General features: G+C 53.0%; 1 protein-coding gene across 2 annotated transcripts in view; it reads right to left on the bottom strand.

Moving 5' to 3' along the window:
• Positions 1-1,390: 1,390 nt before the first annotated feature.
• The window catches only part of EPHB2 (EPH receptor B2), a 127,462-nt gene continuing 109,844 nt past the window's right edge, over positions 1,391-19,008 (bottom strand). The window contains exons 7-16 of one of the 2 annotated variants that reach the window (XM_066203155.1): positions 17,864-18,026; positions 16,683-16,791; positions 15,560-15,627; positions 13,388-13,510; positions 12,784-13,031; positions 11,926-12,141; positions 8,462-8,611; positions 5,021-5,214; positions 4,068-4,223; positions 1,391-2,695 (exon numbers count right to left, since the gene is read on the bottom strand). In XM_066203155.1, coding sequence (XP_066059252.1) covers positions 2,587-2,695; positions 4,068-4,223; positions 5,021-5,214; positions 8,462-8,611; positions 11,926-12,141; positions 12,784-13,031; positions 13,388-13,510; positions 15,560-15,627; positions 16,683-16,791; positions 17,864-18,026 — 1,536 coding nt within the window. In that variant the 3' untranslated portion in view covers positions 1,391-2,586. The remainder of the gene's footprint in view (positions 2,696-4,067; positions 4,224-5,020; positions 5,215-8,461; positions 8,612-11,925; positions 12,142-12,783; positions 13,032-13,387; positions 13,511-15,559; positions 15,628-16,682; positions 16,792-17,863; positions 18,027-19,008) is intronic. The other variant, XM_066203158.1, reaches the window with a different exon arrangement.

Below are 19,008 nucleotides of genomic sequence, written 5' to 3'. Positions count from 1 at the left end.
GCTACACAGGCTAAACCAGGCTGGATTTAGGGCAGGGAGCTGACCCATCCAGGTACCACCTGCACACCCCACGCCCACAGCCCCTGCCCCTGGCTCCACACCCCTCTGTGCCACCTGCCAGCCGTGCAGGGAGGTGCTGGGGCTGTCACAGGGGATGCCCTGTGGGCACTGAGCTCAGGACAGGACCCTGGCACCCAGCACACTCCTCCTGCCCTGTTCCCATCACTACAGAGCTGCAAATCCAGGGCTGGGCTGGATGCAAACACGAACACAACACTGCACTGGAGAGTTTTGGATGAACAGGGGCTGCAGGGACAATTCCTCCACTGAAAGCCCCTGCTGCTGGAGCACCAAACCCTGGGACAGGGCAAGAGCTCAGGAGAGAAGACGTCTCACTTGTAGGGACTGCTCTGATGCCACTTGCAAGGGCTTTGTTGTTGGATGTGGCCTGGCAGTAGAAAATGCTAGAAGTATTTAATAAATGGCCTCGTATTTTACAAGCAGTCTGGGGAGATGATGTCTGGCCACAGAGGTCTAGACAGCTTGGGATTTTCATCCACAGCAGACACACTTCCTCTTGGATTCGGCTCCTGGAAAATACAGCCAGGCAGCTCCCAGTGAACGTGCCTTCAACACTCCTCACTGCCAAAACCAAGAGGAGGAGCCCAGGAATGGCATGGCAGTGGCAGACAAGGGCTCGTAAACACCAGTCCTGAGGCCATGACCAGGACAGGGGTGGGAAAATGCCACGTGTGGAACGCTTCAGAGGATGCCAAGTGGTGTTGGGCAGGGAGAACAACCTGATTCTCATCTGCACCCCCCTGCAGCTGGCATTCACACATCCCAAAGGCCTGGTCAGTAACTAAAGAATTTATTTCAGTTATTTATAAACTCATTGATTGACCATCCAGCTTCAACCACAGCATTTTGGCTCTGGAGAGCTGGGATTGGAGTTTTTGCTGTCCTGGCCTCTCTTTGATGTGAGGGGCTGAGGCTGTAGCAGGGTCCCCAAGGCACAGAGCCCACCTGCACAGCCTGGCACTGCAGGGACCCTTCCCCACCTGCAGACAACACAGCCCCCATTCCAAAATGCCACCAGCTCCTCTGAGAGGCCTGGGCTTGCCCTGCCTTCCCCATGCACCAATCCAACACCTTCCTCAGCAGCCAGACATTGCCAAAGGGCTCTGAAGCCAGCTGTGGAGTCATCATTCCCTCACAAAACCCATCCACCCTCCCACCTTCTCCTCCCAACCCCCCCGTGATGCTGCTCACCCCCGAGTTGAGCTGGTGGCCGTCTCACCTTGGCAAACACCTGGAACGCCAACAGCCACAAACATCTCTCGTGCCACGACCAATTGGAAAGAACAAATAAGCAAACGGGAAGGAAATGTGCATATAAAAAACCTTTTTCTCCTGGCATATGGTCAATAAACTGCAATTTTTCCTTCCACAGGGAAGGGATTTAAGTTCTTGGATGATATGATGCTTGGATATGTCATTTCTTTTTCGTTTTTTTTAAAAAAAAAAAAAAGACCCAAACCCCCAACCAACCGAAAATTTCCAACCCCAGACTCACAAACTGGTGTTAACAAAACAATGCAAAAGGACAAATCTCCCAACAATGACAACCGAAAAATAAAGGTACACGTCAGCATTTGTAATCAAAAACTACTACATACTGTACTTGGGAAGTCTTCTGGGAAAAGATCATTGGCATCTAGAAAGGATATCACTAAAAGTCTTGAGCAATGATATGTATGAGACACGATGCCATTGGAGGGTGGATGGACGGACCCTTTAGGAAAACTGTCATTCACAAAACTGCTCCATGACAAGAGAAAATAAGAGATGTAAAAAGGATTGGTTCTCCCCATCCCCACCCCCCCCAGGCGTTACAGATTCCTTCTCATTTGTCGGAAACAGCCTCCTCTAGTCTTAGTTTATTTGTTGTGTTTTTGATTTGTTTTTTGTTTTGTTTTGTTTTTTTTAAAAAAAAGTCTTCAGCTTTTGAAGAAGTCCGTCAGTTTCTGAGATGCACTTGGTTCCACAGCACCAAAGAGCTTCAGCTCTCCCCTTTTGATCTCCTCACAGGGGCTCTGGGGAAGGGCCTGGCTTCCCAGAGCCCACAGGAGGAAGAGATGTGCTTCTCGTGGCCTTTCCTTGCATTCCTCTTCCTGGAGAAGTCCCACTGCTCCAGAGGTGCCTGGGTCCAGCTGCAGCAGCCTTGTGCAAGAGGAAACATGAAGCTGCTCTTTTCTCTTCCTTTGGAGACTCCCATTGGTCTTGGAGCCCTTTTCAAGAATGCAATTGCTTTATTATTATTTAAAAATATTTTGTAGTTCGTTTGTTTTTTTTTTTTTTCAAAATAGTTGTCTCTTTTTTTTGTTCCCTTTTTCCATTGCTTAAATTCTAGAAGCTCTTGGCGACTTCTCATTGTTGAGGACAGGGTGTTCCCTCCTGCTGCCTGATCCTCAGAGCAGCTGCCTGTCTCTGGTCCATGCAGAACACTCAGGAACTGGAGCTTGGACATACAGGGGCAAAGGGGAGCAGGGCCTCGAGGAGGAGGAGTGGGAGGACAGGCAGCTATCAAACCTCCACAGACTGGATTTGGTTCATCTGTGCTCTCATCACCTGGATACTGTTCAGAATTTTCTTCTGGTGTCCTGCTAAAGTGACCCCGACTCGCAGAATGTCCCTTTGGGAGGAAAGGAAACAAACACAAATATCAGGGGATGTTTTCTCACAGCAGAACAAGATCATAGATGGCATTTAAAATTATCTTCAAGGCCCCTTTCAACCCAAACCATTCTGTGGTTCTGCGATTCTGTTATTCTGTGATTCTGTTATTCTGTGAGTCCATGAGGTGTGTAGGGAGCTGAAGTATCCATAGATTTCTTCCATGAATACAACAAACAGATGCAAACCCTGTGAAACCTCTACTCTTTCACTTTTTCTTGCTTGTTATCCAACCTTTGCACTTTCTACCTACCTGCAGCAGCCTCAGAGTCCTGAACCTCAACAGAGAGTGAGAAACCAAATGCCACAGGCTCTGCTCTCTACTTGTGAGTGAACGGATTCTGACTCACTGGTAGATTTAAGATGTGGATTTAAGCACCAAATCCAAAAACCTCCCTGGCCACCAGGCTCAGAGACATTGCAGCCCTTACAGACAGCTCTAATGCTTTCTGAGGGTTTCTACAGATACCTGCAACCAGCCACAAATCTTTCAGCAGAGGCATCAAAGCCCCAGCCAGCCCCAAGGGATTTCAAAACTGACCAGAAGTGGGATTTCAGCTGCCTGATTTCTCTGAAGAACTTGCTAAGAATTTGTCACTGCAGGATGACTTCTGTAGATGCAGGACATTTTTAGTGGATGCAGCACAAACTTGAAACCACCCCCCACATGGGGATCTTATTGAGGTGTGTGAGGCAGGCATCTGCTGGATGTGGCAGAGCAATAGGATGAGAGGCAATGGGAAGGAATCAATGCCCAGAAAGATCCACCTGAACATAAGGAAGAACTTTACTGTGTGGGTGGAACAGGCTTCCCAGAGAGGGTGTGAAATCTCTTCCCACAGACATAATCCTGAGTGAGGAGCTCTAGGGGACCCTGCTTGAGCAGGAAGGTTGGACTGCATGACCTCCAGTGGTCCCCTTCAACTGTAACCACTCTGCGATTCTGCCTTTCTTAGGCAGAACTTTGCACCATGCTTGTCTCCATCGATGCATCAGCCATCCAAGAGGACTGCAGAGTTCAGGAGTGCTCTGGAGAATTGTCTGATGCCAGCCTGGAATCTCTGTTTGTTCCATGTGGGGGTTTGGACACCCTTGGTGGGGTGTTCATTTTCACAGAGTGGGAGTGGGGAGAGGAATTCTGCAGGTGAAGAGTGAGAGATAGAGATCCAGACAGATCTGGAGACTGAACAGATTAAAAGTGTCTCCTCAAAGCAACAATTCTATAAAAGCAAAACTACATCATACGAAAATAAAATCTAATTCAATACCAATTGTTGCAAAACTGCTGAGACTTTCCCTTGTGCTTTGGGACTCAAAGCCTGGGCACTTACTCTACAGTCATCTGAGATACTACATCAAAGGTGGTGAAACCAGCACTGGCAAAGCTCTCCTTGTACTGGCTCATCTTGATGGCATCCAGCCACTCATCCACAGTGTTGAAGCTGGTGTAATCTGGGATTGTGCGGTCAAGGAGGGGGAGGTTCATCCTGAAACACAGAAATGGGCGATGACAGACCAAGCACAACCTTCCCTGCAATTTCCAGCAGCTGGAGGCGCTGGATAAGCATCACTCACAGTGCAGGCACTGCCCTGTGTTGTGGAATTCCCCCCAGAAATTGATGTTCTGCCCAGGGAAGGACTGTGCTGAGCATCAGGGAAGCTTTTCTGGATCAGTTCATGCAGGAGAGGCAGGAACCATCAGAGATGATGGGATGCAGCTTTAAATCCTGGCTGCACATGGGGAGAAAGCTCATTCTCATGTAGGATCAGTGCTTCCCACAAGCTGGTGCAACCCACCCAGCCCAGGGAAACTCCACACTGCCTCAGGGGGCTTTATCTGCTTCCAGTGCAGTGGGACTGCAATTCCAGAACAATCCCACTGCCTCAGCCTCCCCATGTGCACAAAACCAAGGTGCTCCTCTAAGTGCAGAGTGCACTGTCCAAGAGCTCCCTGTGCTCACTAGAGCTGCCCAAGGAGAAGGACCCTGACATCTGTATCCAAGCCTGGCAGTGTCCAAGGCCAGCTTGGATGGGGCTTGGAGCAACCTGGGATAGCGGAAGGTGTCCCTGGCCATGGCAGGGGCTGGAATGAGATGGGCTTTAAGGTCTCTTCCACCCCGATTTGTGATTCTATAATCTTTTAATGCTCTCCCTATAAAGGATCAAACACAGGCCAAGCCCTAAAGTAGCTCCTGGGAGGTGCAGGGATGGTGCCACCAGGACCCAGAGGACACCAGACCTGTTCGGAGGAGCCAAAGGACAAGAGGAAGACAGAGACATGTACCCAGAGGAGAGAGGTGCCATGGCTTTCAGGCTGTTGGGATTTCGGATCATTTTATCCAAGGTGTTGACAATTTGTCCAAATTTGGGCCTGTGGTTTCGATCCTTCTGCCAACAGTCCAGCATCAGTTGGTGAAGGGCATTTGGGCAGTCCATGGGTGGTGGCAGCCGATAGTCCTGCTCGATGGCATTTATCACCTGCAGGAAGACAAAGAGGCATCAGTACAGCTCTGAAAACACCTATTTCATTCATAAAGTGCCTGTTCTTGGATCCTGAGGGTGAATGACACGACTGATCCTGCAGCCTGTGCTCACTGCTGCCGTCTAATCTCATCCCTGTCTCACACTTTAATTCCAGCCCTCAGCAGGTCAGGTGAGGTGTGAGGTGTCCTGGGAGGTGACACCAGCTTTGCTCGGCCATCCAGCCTGGCTGGCTGATTGTCATGAGCAGTCTCCTGGTCTGGGGAAAGGAGCATCCCTGCTGCCCTGACAGGATGTGTGATCCCACAGCTCCAGGCAGGGCAGTCAGAGAAGGGATCACGCTTCCCTTGGATCATGCTTCCAACAGCTTGTTGGGAAAACATCCCCATCCAAAGAAGGAGGGTGAGTTACAGACAGGGAGTCTGTCCCTGTGTTTTCCGTCCTCCAGTGGTGTTTTGTGCTCCTGACACAAACCAGCTCGTCCAGGTGACAGGGTGGTGCCATGGCCTGGGTGTGCTCAGTCAGTAGGAACAGCTGGATCTTCCTGCAGGCCTGTGCAAGTGCAAAACACCATGGGGAGGACTCAGACCCCAGTCAGCAGAGCCAGGCCCGGGAGAACTTGGTTGCAGTGTGCACAGAAGAGCTGCAGCATGCTTTGCCAAAGCCACACTGCAGCTCCAGGCTCATCCAAAATGGATTGGGAGGGGCTGCAGGCACTGTTGTGTGTGGCCAAGGTGCTGGGAAGGCTGACCTGAGACTCAGGGCTGGCACTGCTGCTGCCAAAATTGGCCAGATGGAAGAGTCCTCCCCCAGCTCTGCTGCCCTGGCTGGACACAGTGGTGGCCCTACGGGGCCTGTGTAGGTCTGACCAGAGGTAACTCCTCTACAAATCACTGACAGGAGGCTGGAGCCAGGGAGGGTTGGTCTCTTCTCCCAGGTAATAAATGGCAGGACTAGAGTAAATGGCCTCAAGCTGCACCAGGGAAAGTTTAGATTGGATGGCAGGGAAAAATTTCTTCATGGAAAGGGTTGTCAAGCACTGAAACAGGCTGTGCAGGGAAGGGGTGAAGTCCCCATCCCTGGAAGGCTACAAAAGGTGTGTGGATGTGGCACTTGAGGGCATGTTTAGGGTGAATGTGGCAGTGCTGCGTGGATGGTTGGAGTCAATGATCTCAGAGCCTCTTCCAGCCTCAAGGATTCTGCGGCTACTGATGTGCTTTGTGCAGCTCAGGGATCCTCCCAAGGGGTGCTGAGCCCCAGCCCAGCTCCCTGGGTGTCAGCTCTGCCCAGCACAGCCCCAGGGGAGGTGCAGGGTGGGCACCGGCCCCACGCAGGCACCAAGCACTCATCTCTGTTCCCTGCTGCCATCAGCCACATGGAGCGGCAGCCCCGGCTGTCCCCGTGTCCTCTCCCGGCAGCCGCCCCAGGCGCTCACACCCCAGGGTCAGGAGGGTAATCTGCCCTCAATATCCGCCACGCTCCTCCACAGCAGGACCAGCTGTGCTTAAGTGCTGACAGCTTCTGGGCCACGGTGTCCTGCGGCACGGGAAGGGGGAGCAGGGGCTGGGGACAGGCACAGCTCTGCCATCCCCGGCACGGCGATCGGCGCTGCCGCGGCACGGCCGCTGCGGCAGGAGAAACCAGCCAGGGGAGAGCTCCAGGAGAAACCAGCCAGGGAAATGCTCCAGGAGAAACCAGCCAGGAAAGAGCTCCAGGAGAAACCAGCCAGGGAAGAGCTCCAGGAGAAACCAGCCAGGGAAGAGCTCCAGGAGAAACCAGCCAGGGGAGAGCTCCAGGAGAAGGACAAAGGACAGGGAAGTAGAGGGACACCTGGTGCAGGACATGCGTGAAACTGAGGTGACAGTGATGGTGTACCAGGAAGGGAGTTGTCCTTGCTGAGAAAGGCAGACCCCCAAGTCCCGTCCCTCTGCCTCCAAGAACTGATGAAAACATTTTCCTGGTGTGGCAGAGCCAAAGGTTCTGTGAACAGCCAAAGGTTCTAAGGCATCATCCACCTGCTCCAGGCTTAGGAATTCATGTGAATAAATTTCCCACCAGGCATTAGGGAGGAAATAGTCCCACTCTGGAGAAACCTGACGTGGCACGGATGGAGATCTACTGAGGTGGGAAAGGTCTGATCTGCCATAGGGACAGGAGAAGGGACAGGAGCCAGGTGGGAGTGTGGCTCTCACTCTCTCCCTGTAAGGCAAGGCCTTAGGAGCCCACAGGATGGTGGAGATGGACGTGAATGTCTGAGGGCTTCCAAGGGATTCCCCAGAGGCTCCTCTGAGACACACTAGAAGCCAGGCAGACACTGCAAGAGCCAGGATGAGCTTCCTGTGTCCCCAAGGTCCACCCAGGACCTTCGTGTTACATCCTGAGTATTCATGAGGTGAGGAAGGGCAGCTCTTCTGAGAGATGGAGATAAAAGAGCCCTTCTGTCACCTGCATGCAGGTGCAGCATCCTCACAGAACCCACTGCCACTGGCCAGGTGGGCTTTGAGCCCCAGGTACCACACCAAGAGCACCAGGGAGAATGGAAATGGCATTGCTGTGCTGAGGGCAGGGACTGCAGCCAGGAGCCATCCTGGCAGGAAACTGCTGGGTCCCCAGGAGCAAGGAGTGCAGGTAACTGACCTGAATTGGAGCAGAGGAATGCAATATTTAAAATTGAGCACGTTCTGAAGTACCTCATGGTTTTGGTTTCTAGCTGTGTCGAAGTTACTTGGCTTCTTACAGACCACAGTCCAGGCTTCCCATGGGGGATTTGATGACCATCTAGTGGAAGATGTCCTTGATCATGGCAGGGGGTTGGAATGAGATGATCTTTAAAGGTCTCTTCCAACCCAAGCCATTGTGTGGCTTTGTAACAGGCTTTCCTGGAGCGTCTGTGATCCCAGGAGATGAAGCTCTGCTCCAGAGGCTCTCACCTTAGGGACATCTCCTTTCCACCCACCTGCTCCTTCCCTTTCTCAGCACCTGCCAACACCCCTGGGGTGCTCCCCTTAACTCTGTGCAGTGGGTGCTGAGCCATCCCCAGTCTCTGCCACAGCAGCACCATGGGGCCAGAATAAATCCCCAAATTATTCCCATTACTGCTTCCAGAGGTGTTGACCTTGGACACATCTGCCACAACAGAGAAGGCTCTGGACATGCCACAGGCTGGGGACAGGCTGTGGCCGGGCTCTGGCCTTGCAATGCTCCCCATTGCAGTGTCTCTGCCCCTGGTTTCCCCAGAACTCACATCCTGGTTGGTCATGTCCCAGTAGGGCCTCTCTCCATAGGACATCACCTCCCACATGACAATCCCATAGCTCCACACGTCGCTGGCCGAGGTGAACTTTCGGTACTGAATGGCCTCAGGCGCCGTCCATCGGATGGGGATCTTCCCCCCCTGCAGGATAAAAACAGGGCATGGTAACAGAGAGAGCAGCAGCAACTGAAAAATTGCAGTGTCCACAATATTTGCCTGTGATGCTCTGGTAAAATCCCAGAAGGAAGGGAGCACCGGACTGTCTGTCCCTCGGGGTGGATGCGGATTGTCCAGCCATGCTGGAAGCCTTCAGTGATGATGATTCTCCCCATTTGGTGACCTGTCCCAACACCCTCCTGAGGAAGGAGCTTTTCCTGTTGTTCACCTTGGACCTCCCCAGCCATGTTTTTGTCCATGACCCCTTATTGCATCATCTGGTGCCACTGCAAAGAGTTTGGCTCTGTCTCTTCATTACTGCCCTGAAGGTCACCTAGAGGTGTCTCCTCAGTCTCCTCTTCATCACCTTAACCAAGGCCAGATCCTTCCTCCTGCCTCCTGCTCCAGATCCTCAGCATGACAATGCCCATGGTGCTAACAAGGGTCTTTGGCAGAAAGTGAACCCAAACTGATCTCACTCCATCCTTTTGCTGTCACCTGGCTACCTCCAGAGCAGAATAAAGGGAATGGGAACACCTTCCTCTTCAGCCTTCTACAGCTTCCACTCTTTGAAGTCAGCAATACACCATTTCTGGGCTGAGTCGTGGTGTCCCAGTCTGTCTGTGGATACACACCTGATCCAGCAGGTTCTGATCCTTCAGCATGGGATGGGAGGTCACTGGTGGGACATGGGATGGACTGGGTGGGCACTGGGGTCTCTGTCACCCAGCCCTGGGGAAATCAGGAGTCTCCACTCCCACTGAGGAGTTGAGCACAGGAGTGGCACACACAAATGGGGACACAGGGACTGAAGGCTCTGCTTAAGCCCTTCCTGCCTCCTGATTTTCTACCAGCTGCTTTGGACTTGAGCCATCCACTCAAGGGACCTTCTGAAGGGAAAATCTTACCCTGTGCTAAAAAAAAAAAAGCAGAAGTGTCTGTGTTTTGTGGATGTGAGAAGATTAAAAAACATTATATTTTGTCAATGAACAACTGCCATGCCTTATTAAGGGTCTCCCAGGACTTCACAGTACTCAGCCCCAGTACATGCCAGAATAATGAAAAAAGATAATGTTCCTTAATCTTCTCACAGCCACAAACCTCAGACAAAATATGTTTTCCACAAGAGGGGAAGATGAAGCAACCCATATCAAACAGGATGTCCTCTCCATCAGAAAGACTCTTGACAAGAACTCCTGGCAAGCAGTGGATTATAAAAAGTGGCTAAAATGAAGTCCTAAAGTAGAAATTAGACTTTGGAGGATTCTTGTGGGAACTCACTTCAGTGAGACCTCTCATCTCTGTGGGGTCTCACCTGGAGCTTCACCACTCTGAAGACTTTTCTTAGGTCCAGCATGAAACTCCCAGGCCAGAGCTTGTGGCTTCTGCCCACCCATGGACACAAGGTCACTGGGAGAATGACTATAAGAACCATTTTGCAGAGGAAGATACTTCTGATACAATAGGTGCACATAATCTGTCATTATGGCTAATAAATGTCCTGCTACAGTGCCCACAGTTCAAGGAGAATAAATTAGGGATGACGAATTTATTATTAGAGAGAAAAGCTACAGGCACAAAAGCAGGGATAGAGAACAGTGGTAAACACCATGCATTTAGTGAACAAAGGGAAATTTAATTGACTGCAAGGAACACGTTGTGAAAAATAAATGTTATTAGTGTTAGTAAAAAACCATTGATGGCTGTGTAAGATGGACGAGTTGATGTCTGGAGCTACACGGATGAGAATAAGCCCACACATTTTTAGGTGTTTGTCAGGTATTCAGCTACTGATAAAATTAAGTAAGAGCTATGCCAGGCATCTCAGCACTGCCAGCTTCGAAAGACCCAGGAGAGGTGATTTCCTACAGGTCATGCCCAAGCTCTATCACCACTGATTTCCAAGAATTCCTGTCGTGGGCATTGATCATGATGCACTGTGCAGAGCATTTCTGTGTGGTGTTTATGAGAACTCCTGGCTGGGCTCTCACTGAGCAAAGACAAATAATCCTCAGGTCCTGGGGCACCTTCTGCAGCCTGACACGAGCCTTGAGTTCTTGGTGGCACTTGTGTCTGTGGCACCAAGGTGTTCCTGGGAAGCTGCTACATGAAGTCATTTTTAGGAGTGTTTTTCTGTTTAATTTGGATACTCTCTGGAAGATCAGTATCTAGTATCTGGCACCCACCCACACTTCCTACACTTCAGTCTGTCCTTCCTGGGGCTAAGCCAGTGAGATGATGTGAGGAAGCACAGCAGGGCAGCACGACTGGACAGTGGTGGTAAAAACCCCAGAGTTGCTGCCCTGGCAACAAATCTGTCAGGGCAGTGTCTCATCTCAAAGGATCCCAGGTGAATCACACAGGGAGGGTGTGAGCACGACCCCAACCAAGGGCTTTTCAGGGACATGTGTGTGTTTGCAGACATGACTGGAGGAAGGCTCAACTATGCACAGGAATGACAGGACCTTGCAAGGGAAAATCTTCTTCAGTTTATTTCATTGGTCTTTCTCATCTGGGACCTTTCCACTGCTGACACCCTGAAAAAGTGGTGTGTCACTCCCTGCTGTGTCCTGACGTGACTTTATGATGTTTGTGTCCCTAATCCTCTGTTCTGTTTGTTGGCTATCGTATTCTTCACCTTTCAGACTGGTTCTGAGAGTGAAGGGAGGGACAGAAGCACAGAGTTTGTTTGCAGAAACTGCTCTTGCTCCTGCACATTCTGCTCCTGGACTGTGCTGTCTGCAGCACAGACAGACAGCAGGGCAGCGAATCTCCTGTTCTTTTAGTTAGTTTTAGCTAACTGAGGCAGAGAAGTTTCCTGGACTGTTTTTTTTTCTTTTTCTTGGGACTGTTTGAACCTGCTCTGGACTGAAAGACCCAGAAGAGCACCAGGAGTTCATACCTGCAGCCCACTGGGGCCCAGGACGGCATTTTCCAGCACCAGGGGGACTGATAAAAGACTGGGTGAGCTGAGCTACACCCACGGCAGGACTTTGTTTTGCTGTCTTTCTTCAGAGCAGCGAGAGGTTTTGTTCTTTCATATTATTCGTTCTTTATGCTTGTGGGCACTTTGTTTGCTAAATAAACAGTTTTTTCCACTTTTCTCTAAGGAGATTTTTTCCCAGACCAGCTGGAAGAGGGGCCACTTGGGTTTGCTTCCCAGAGTGACCCCATTCGGAGCTTTCCTCCCAAATCTGCCCTAAACCAGGACAGGCTGTCAAGGGCGAGATCCCCCCTTTCCCTCTCCCACTGCCTCCTTCGCCCCCTCTTCCCCTCCCTGGCTGGGGGAGCAGCATTACCAGGGCACTGGTGTAGGTGGGGTCGGAGGTGTCGTCCTCCAGGAAGCGGGAGAGGCCGAAGTCGGACACTTTGCACACCAGGTTGCTGTTGACCAGGATGTTGCGGGCAGCCAGGTCCCGGTGCACGTAGTTCATGTCCGCCAGGTACTTCATGCCCGCGGCGATGCCCCGCAGCATCCCCACCAGCTGGATCACCGTGAACTGCCCGTCGTTTTGCTGAGGGACACAGGGACACGGGTGACCAACAGGAGCAGATTCACAGCCCCTTTGTGGCCAGGAGGATCTTTCCACACCCGTGGCAGGATATGCCATGAGTATGTTCCCTCCCAGGGAGGGTGGGGAGTGCGGAGCTCACAGGGGTTGGGAGTCACCTCACACATCCCAAGGGTGCCACTACGGCAGCTGATGTCACCCCAAAATGCACCCACCCTGCACAGGACAGCTCAGAAGGGACAATCTATTCCTACTGACCAGGTTACTTCCCTTCAACAGAGTCAATCACCCACTTTGAACCCAGAACTAGAAATATTCAGACAGAGCAGCTGGAGGTGGAGCCCTGCTGGGTTAAAGCTGAGTTAGGCTGTGCCTCCATGGGTGTCCATGGGTCAGTGTGGATGTGCACCCGTGGGCAGGCAGGCACAGCCTCTGGCGAGGATGAGTGGGCAGACACGTAAGAAATGACTGCCCTGGTGCTGTCACCTCCAGCTCTGTTCCCAAAACACAGACCTCTGGACTATGCAGCAGCTTCCCCTGTGACAGGGGACACCAGGCAGGGAAGGCCACTGGGAAGGAAACCTTCCCCCCTAATCCTCTCTGTGCTAGCACAGCCTCTAAAGCTGCACATCCCAGATCTCATACCCGCAGGAAGGAGTCCAGTGAGCCATTCTCCATGAACTCAGTGATGATCATGACTGGAGAGCTCTTGGTGACCACCCCCTCCAGGTGGATGACGTTGGGGTGGTCGAACTGCCCCATGATGCTGGCCTCACTCAGGAAGTCCCGCCTCTGCTTCTCCGTGTAGCCAGACTTGAGGGTCTTGATGGCCACAAAGATCTCTCTTTTGCCTGGAAGCTTGAGATGCCCGCTGCACACCTCGCCAAATTCCCCTGTGAACACAAGGTAGGGCCTGTGAGCCTCCCCTACCTCTGCGGTGCCCCCTGAGGGACACCTGGCCCCAGCTGTGTCTGCCCTGCCCGTCCCTGAGCTGAGCACCCACCCCCTGACCCGTGTTCCCTCCCTCTTCACCCGTCCAGCTGCACTCATCTGTCAGAAGCACAGATGGGATTATATGCACCTGGAAACTGCTGGTCTTGCTTCTCCTGCACTGGTCTCCCCTGCTCCTTCTAGTCCAGCCTGGGGCTAACTAAGATCTTAGTGGCATCAGGCTAAATCCTCCCAAATCCTGGCACCATCAAGGAGTCCGTGCTGCTGAGGGCCAGCCAGCCATTCCCAGGTCACCTACCTGCCCCAATCACCTGCTCAATTTTGACACAAGAGATATCGATTTCTTTTGCAAATTCCCTGACAGCCTCATTGGGATCTTCGTAGGTGAAAGGATCGATGTAAATCTTCATCCCTGGAGTCACTGCGTAAAGGTGAGGGAGAGAGTCAGACAGATGGATGCAACTGGAATGGTTGGCATCAAGGAAAAGAGAAAACTGTTTGAGTGACAGTCTTTTTACCTCAGCAAGCTGCATAATCAAGGCACAGACAGAGAAGAAACAGTTTGAGAAAGAACATGCAGAGCCATGTTTCACAGGACTGTTGAAGCTGATTTCAAAGAACACTGGCCCACAAGTCATTGCTGTGGCTACACCGTGAGCCTGGACTACAAACTGCAAACAGACTTCTCTGTGGGGGATCTGTGACCTTCCAGGAGCTGTGCAAGCAGGAGGGACAGTCCAGTCTGCCCTGTTCCCTGGGAGCCCCAAGAGAAGTAGTGGGACACACCAGGAAAATCACAAAGAACAGGTTCCTCTTGCCAGGCTGAGCAGGGGACACAGTGACACATCATGGGGAAGGCAGTGGCCAAGGGACCTGGTGAGGCTGGACTGCTGCTGCACATCCCAGCCACCTGCACTGTGGGACAGCTCTTACCTGCACTTGTCCCCTTTCTACACTCATTTTCTGGCCCCTGGCTCACTCCAAAATGGGCTATTTGGAGAGCAGAGCTCACAGCTCCCTAAACAAGGAGCCCCACACAGCACCAGACTGTGACTCCCAGCTCCAGGATGCTGGGTGTATTCAGGGGGTTCTGCAGTGCTCACAGGCTCCCCGGGCCGTGGCAATTTGCTGCAGTGTCTGCACAGCAATCACTGCTGGGGACTGAGCAGGGACTGAGCCCTGGCCAGAGGATTTGGGTGAGGAAGGGGCTAAAAGGCACCCCAGGCTATATCAGCTCTGCGGCATCCTGTGCCACCAGGCCTGTTCCAAATGGTGCAGGCACAGTCATTAAACCATCCCAGCCTGGAGCTGTCACATCCCACACCAGGCCCCCGGAGAATGTGTGAATGTGTGTTTGCAGCCCAGCCTGACAAACAACTGAGAGCTGCATTTACATAATGTCTCCTGAAAAGTGTCATTTTTCCGGGTAAGTGATAGCGAGGCAGCCAGCACAGGCTGCTGGGGCACAGGGCTGCAGCTCTGACTTTTGGGACTTGTTTCCCAGGTAAAAGCAGGAGCAACAGTGAGTCCTGAGTGGAAACACTACTGGTGTTTTCCATGCTCTGAGCAAGGCCTGGATTTGTACAGGAACAAGGTATTAAAAGGGCAGAAATCCTGAAGCTGCAAGTAGAACAGGAGGGAAATCACAACCAAGATTGGAATAAAGCAAGATTAGAGCAACAGGTCTCTAGTGAGGGGGGAGAAAGGAATTTCAGGGACATGAAGGCAGGGGTTAATCACAGAATCATGGAATGGTTTGGGCTGAAAAGAATCTTAAATGACTTCATCTCATTCCACCCTCTGCTATGGGCAGGCACCTGCCACTATCCCAGGTTGCTCCAAACCTGGCCTTGGACACTTCCAGGGATGGGGGAAGAAGGATGCACTGGCGTGAGCAGGATGTGCAGTGAGGCTGAGCAGGAATGCTGCATGTCAGGGAGTGACCTGCACAGGGATGTTGGAAGAGGGAGGCTACAAGAGGAGGCATGTTAGGTATTGTATTACATACTTATATATAGATTTATCTCATGTCTTCTGGGAATCTGGGAGCACTGGGATGGGCTCTGGCAAAGGTCTGTGGGTTCCTGCAGGGGGACAGCACTCTGCAGGACAGGGATGGGTGAGGGAAGGGGTCTCACTGCTGCCCAGGAGATGGGCAAAGCTCAGGAGCTGGAGCAGCAAGACGTGATATGGTGGCAGAGGCTGCGGCACAGAAGACAGTGATGCTTCAGGAGGTGTTGGCTGTCACAGAGGTCTGGAGAACACGCTCAGGCACCTGCCAGCATGCAGGGCTGAGAGAGCAGGGCAGGGATCAGTGTCTGGGGGGGATCTGGAGCTGCCCTGCCCACACACACACACACACACACATGCACACCCTGCCCACAGCCCTCCCCACAAGGCCCAAGTGAGCAGGAGCACGAACCGAGCAGCGAGGGGCCCCCCAGGGCCGGGGGAGGCCCCCGGTACGTACTGTGGCCACTGGTGTAGTGCTGCAGCTTGTCCGTGTACTCCGAGTCTGCCCGCTCAAAGCCCCGTCTTCTGGAAGGGAAGGGAGACCTGAGCACAGCATGGGCCCCTTAGGGCTGGGGAAAGGAGACCTGGGCACAGCATGGACCCCTCGGGGTGGGGAAAGGAGACCTGGGCACAGCATGGGCCCCTCGGGGTGGGGAAAGGAGACCTGGGCACAGCATGGACCCCTCGGGGTGGGGAAGGGAGACCTGGGCACAGCATGGACCCCTCGGGGTGGGGAAAGGAGACCTGGGCACAGCATGGGCTCCTCAGGGTGGGGAAAGGAGACCTGGGCACAGCATGGGCCCCTTAGGGCTGGGGAAAGGAGACCTGAGCACAGCATGGACCCCTCGGGGTGGGGAAGGGAGACCTGAGCACAGCATGGACCCCTCGGGGTGGGGAAGGGAGACCTGGGCACAGCATGGACCCCTCGGGGTGGGGAAGGGAGACCTGGGCACAGCATGGACCCCTCGGGGCTGGGGCTGTGCTGAGGGGCTGTGGAGGCAGGTGAGCCTGCCAAGCCACTGCCCTGGAGGGATGTCCCTTGAATGGAATGTGAAAAGCTCATCTCAACCCTCCCGGGAGAGATAACCCTTAGCTGAGGCTGTTCTCTCTGGTCATGGTGAGATTCCACGGCGCTCTGATGTACCCATGTAGGTTCTTTCTAACCCATTGGTCTGGCCCCTTTGGTACCACCCTGGATTTCCCCCGTACGTACCCCAGAGTTTGCCCGGTTCACTCGCAGGGTGTGGGATAATAAAGGGCACCCTGTGGAATCACCTCACAGCACTCCTGTCTCTCTGTCCCTGTGTCAGCCTGGGATCACCTCACAAGGCAGAGCTGAAATCCCTGCTAAGAGCTGATCACTTGCAGCCACAGACTGCACCTTGTTGAGGTTATCTGGTGGCCTGAGCACTGCCCAGACCCCTGGAGGGCTGTCTCTAGTGAGACCTCTCTCTGGGAAGGCTGCGGCATCCAGGGTCGGACCCACAGACCCTTTGGCTGTTCCCAAGGGGGCACCTCTGTCCCCTCCCCGTGGCATCCCCCTGTCCCCAGCGCCCCGGGGGTGTCTCAGCCTGCCCTACCTGCTGCACACGATGCCAATCACCACCACGGCGATGAGGAACACCAGCCCTGCCGCCGAGGAGCCGATGATGAGCGGCAGCTTCTCCTGCACACTGGTCTGGTACTCAGCTGGGGAAAAGGGAACAGGTTACTGTGGCACAGCACGTGCCATCCCTCACAAGGTCATGGAAGTCAGAGGACAGCCCTGAGCACAGGCTGTGCTTGATTCCTGGCATGGCTTTGGTCTGGGGCAGTCAGGACTCCCCTCTGGTTGGGGGACGTGTCCCAGAAGGAAGGTTGGATGGAGCAGTTCCTTTTGGGAGGGAGGTTTAGTCCTGTGGAAGCGTGCTGTGCCTTGTCCTTGGCCCCAGGGCCAGAAAACTGGCTTGGCCTGTTTTATTAAGCAGCACAAATTTAGAAAATTAAGACATGGCTCTCTGCATTTGTCATCAGCAGCTGTGCAGGTAGAAAACATAAATTTTGCTTCCTCTACATCCAGCTGAGCAGACACATCCCCACAACAAAAAAGCTGGGCAGAAACTGGGGCTTTCCCTGCGTGGAACAAGCACCCAGGCTGTAGCAGTGCATTTCCACACCCAAGCAAGTGTTTCCAAACAAGGAAGAGGGGTTCCAGTTTCACCCCTAACTTTTAAGAAGCACCAGAACTTTCTGTGTTTCTCTCATGATCATTGGCTCCATGCCAGCACAGAGGCACCTGCTGGTCTCTGTAGCTGTTCTTCTGAAGTATAGCTGGTTTCTAATGGGCAGCAAGCCAAAAGCCCTCCTAAAACATTAGTATTTATGAAGGAGCACAGAGGTGCTCAGGGCTTTTTGGGGTGCCTTAGCCAGGTGTAAGGGCTTCCCTGCACCTCAGCGCGCTTCTGTTTTGTTTCTGTATCGTTTGTTATTTCTCATTTATTAAAACCTTTGCTTCACAAAACACACCTGAAGAGCCCTCTCCCTGCTATTATTAAGCCACTCTGGGAGGTTGCAGGTCAGCCCTCAGGACCTGATACATCTTCATGGGGCTCATTAAACACTGGCCTCCTGTAAGGCTGTATCACCAGGCTTCTCTCCAGGTCTGGAATGTGATTTGTCAACACAGCCTTGAGGGGACTGACAGCAAGGGGACCAGCTGTGTGCCTATCTCCACATCTCTCCAGACCCTGAGTCACCTTTACAGAGGCAGCTGCAGGCTCACCTTCAGTCATGGTCTGGAAATACATCTTCCCGCTGTAGCGGCCGTAGCCGGCCACGGTGCGCGCCCGCACCTGGAACACGTAGATGGTGCCAGCCTTGAGGTTCTGCACTGCCACGGTGTTGGTGGGGCTCTTCACTGTGGTCGAGTTCAACTCGCTCAGATCCTGCAGAGAAAACACAAATCTGTCATCAGAAACATCAGTTCAGGATCAGGCGCTGCTCCTCTGGAAGGAGTGAGGGCAGGAGACCACGGTGGAGAGAGCACCGAGGGCTGAACAAACAGCTCTGTCCTCCTGGCAGGGAGACACACACTCAGGGGTGTGGGTGGGCTCCACCACCTCTCAGGAAAGGCTCTAAAGAAGGCAGTAGCTACAAAACTCAGGTTGCTTCTCTAAGTCTTGAGGTTACTGGAGATGGGAACTTCTTCCCTCTTCTGAGCCTTTCTCTTAGCACTTTTCTCCTCTCCCATCCCCTCCTGCTGTGCCTTATCCAGCCTCAGCACAGTCCATTTGCTCTTCCCCAACTCCCATCTCCCTTTGCCAGGAGGTAAAGCCCACCTGAACACTGGGTTTTGGGTTAGGGATCCAGGGGCAGCCACAGCTTCTCTGGGCACCCTGGGCCAGGGCTGTGGTGGTAAGAGAGTGACCTGGCAGGAATGTGCTTCTTCAAGGCCAAACCCCGGGGTGGAAATGCTGATGGCAAACCCTTCTGCAGGGAGAGCAGGGGAGCTCTGCGTTACATGTAGGGACGTGGACCAATAGGACAAAGGGGAACAGCTTCAGACTGAAAGAGAGCAGGGCTAGATGAGATATTGGGAAGAAATTTCTCTCTGTGAGGGTGGTGAGGTCCTGGCACAGGGTGCCCAGAGAAGCTGTGGCTGCCCCTGCATCCCTGGCAGTGTCCAAGGCCAGGCTGGATGGGGCTCGGAGCAGTCTCACTGGGGTTATGGAAGGAATCCCTGCCCATGGCAGGGGGTGGAATGAGATGGGCTTTGAGGACCTTTCCAGCCCAACCATCCTACGACTATATGAAACACCTGGGGGACCTCTACTGTTAACACGATTCAGGAACACTTTTCCCTTCTAAAAACCACAGTATCTGTTTTATACATCTGGACCTGGTGCTGAAGGTCCCTGGTTGTCACTG

Source organism: Chamaea fasciata, unplaced genomic scaffold (genome assembly GCF_029207755.1).
Source record: "Chamaea fasciata isolate MVZ Bird 193981 ecotype frontalis unplaced genomic scaffold, bChaFas1.0.hap1 SCAF_23, whole genome shotgun sequence".
NCBI classification, from domain to species: Eukaryota; Metazoa; Chordata; class Aves; order Passeriformes; family Sylviidae; genus Chamaea; species Chamaea fasciata.
The sequence above is the reverse complement of the archived record's forward strand: the minus strand, read 5'-3'. Positions and strand labels throughout refer to the sequence as shown.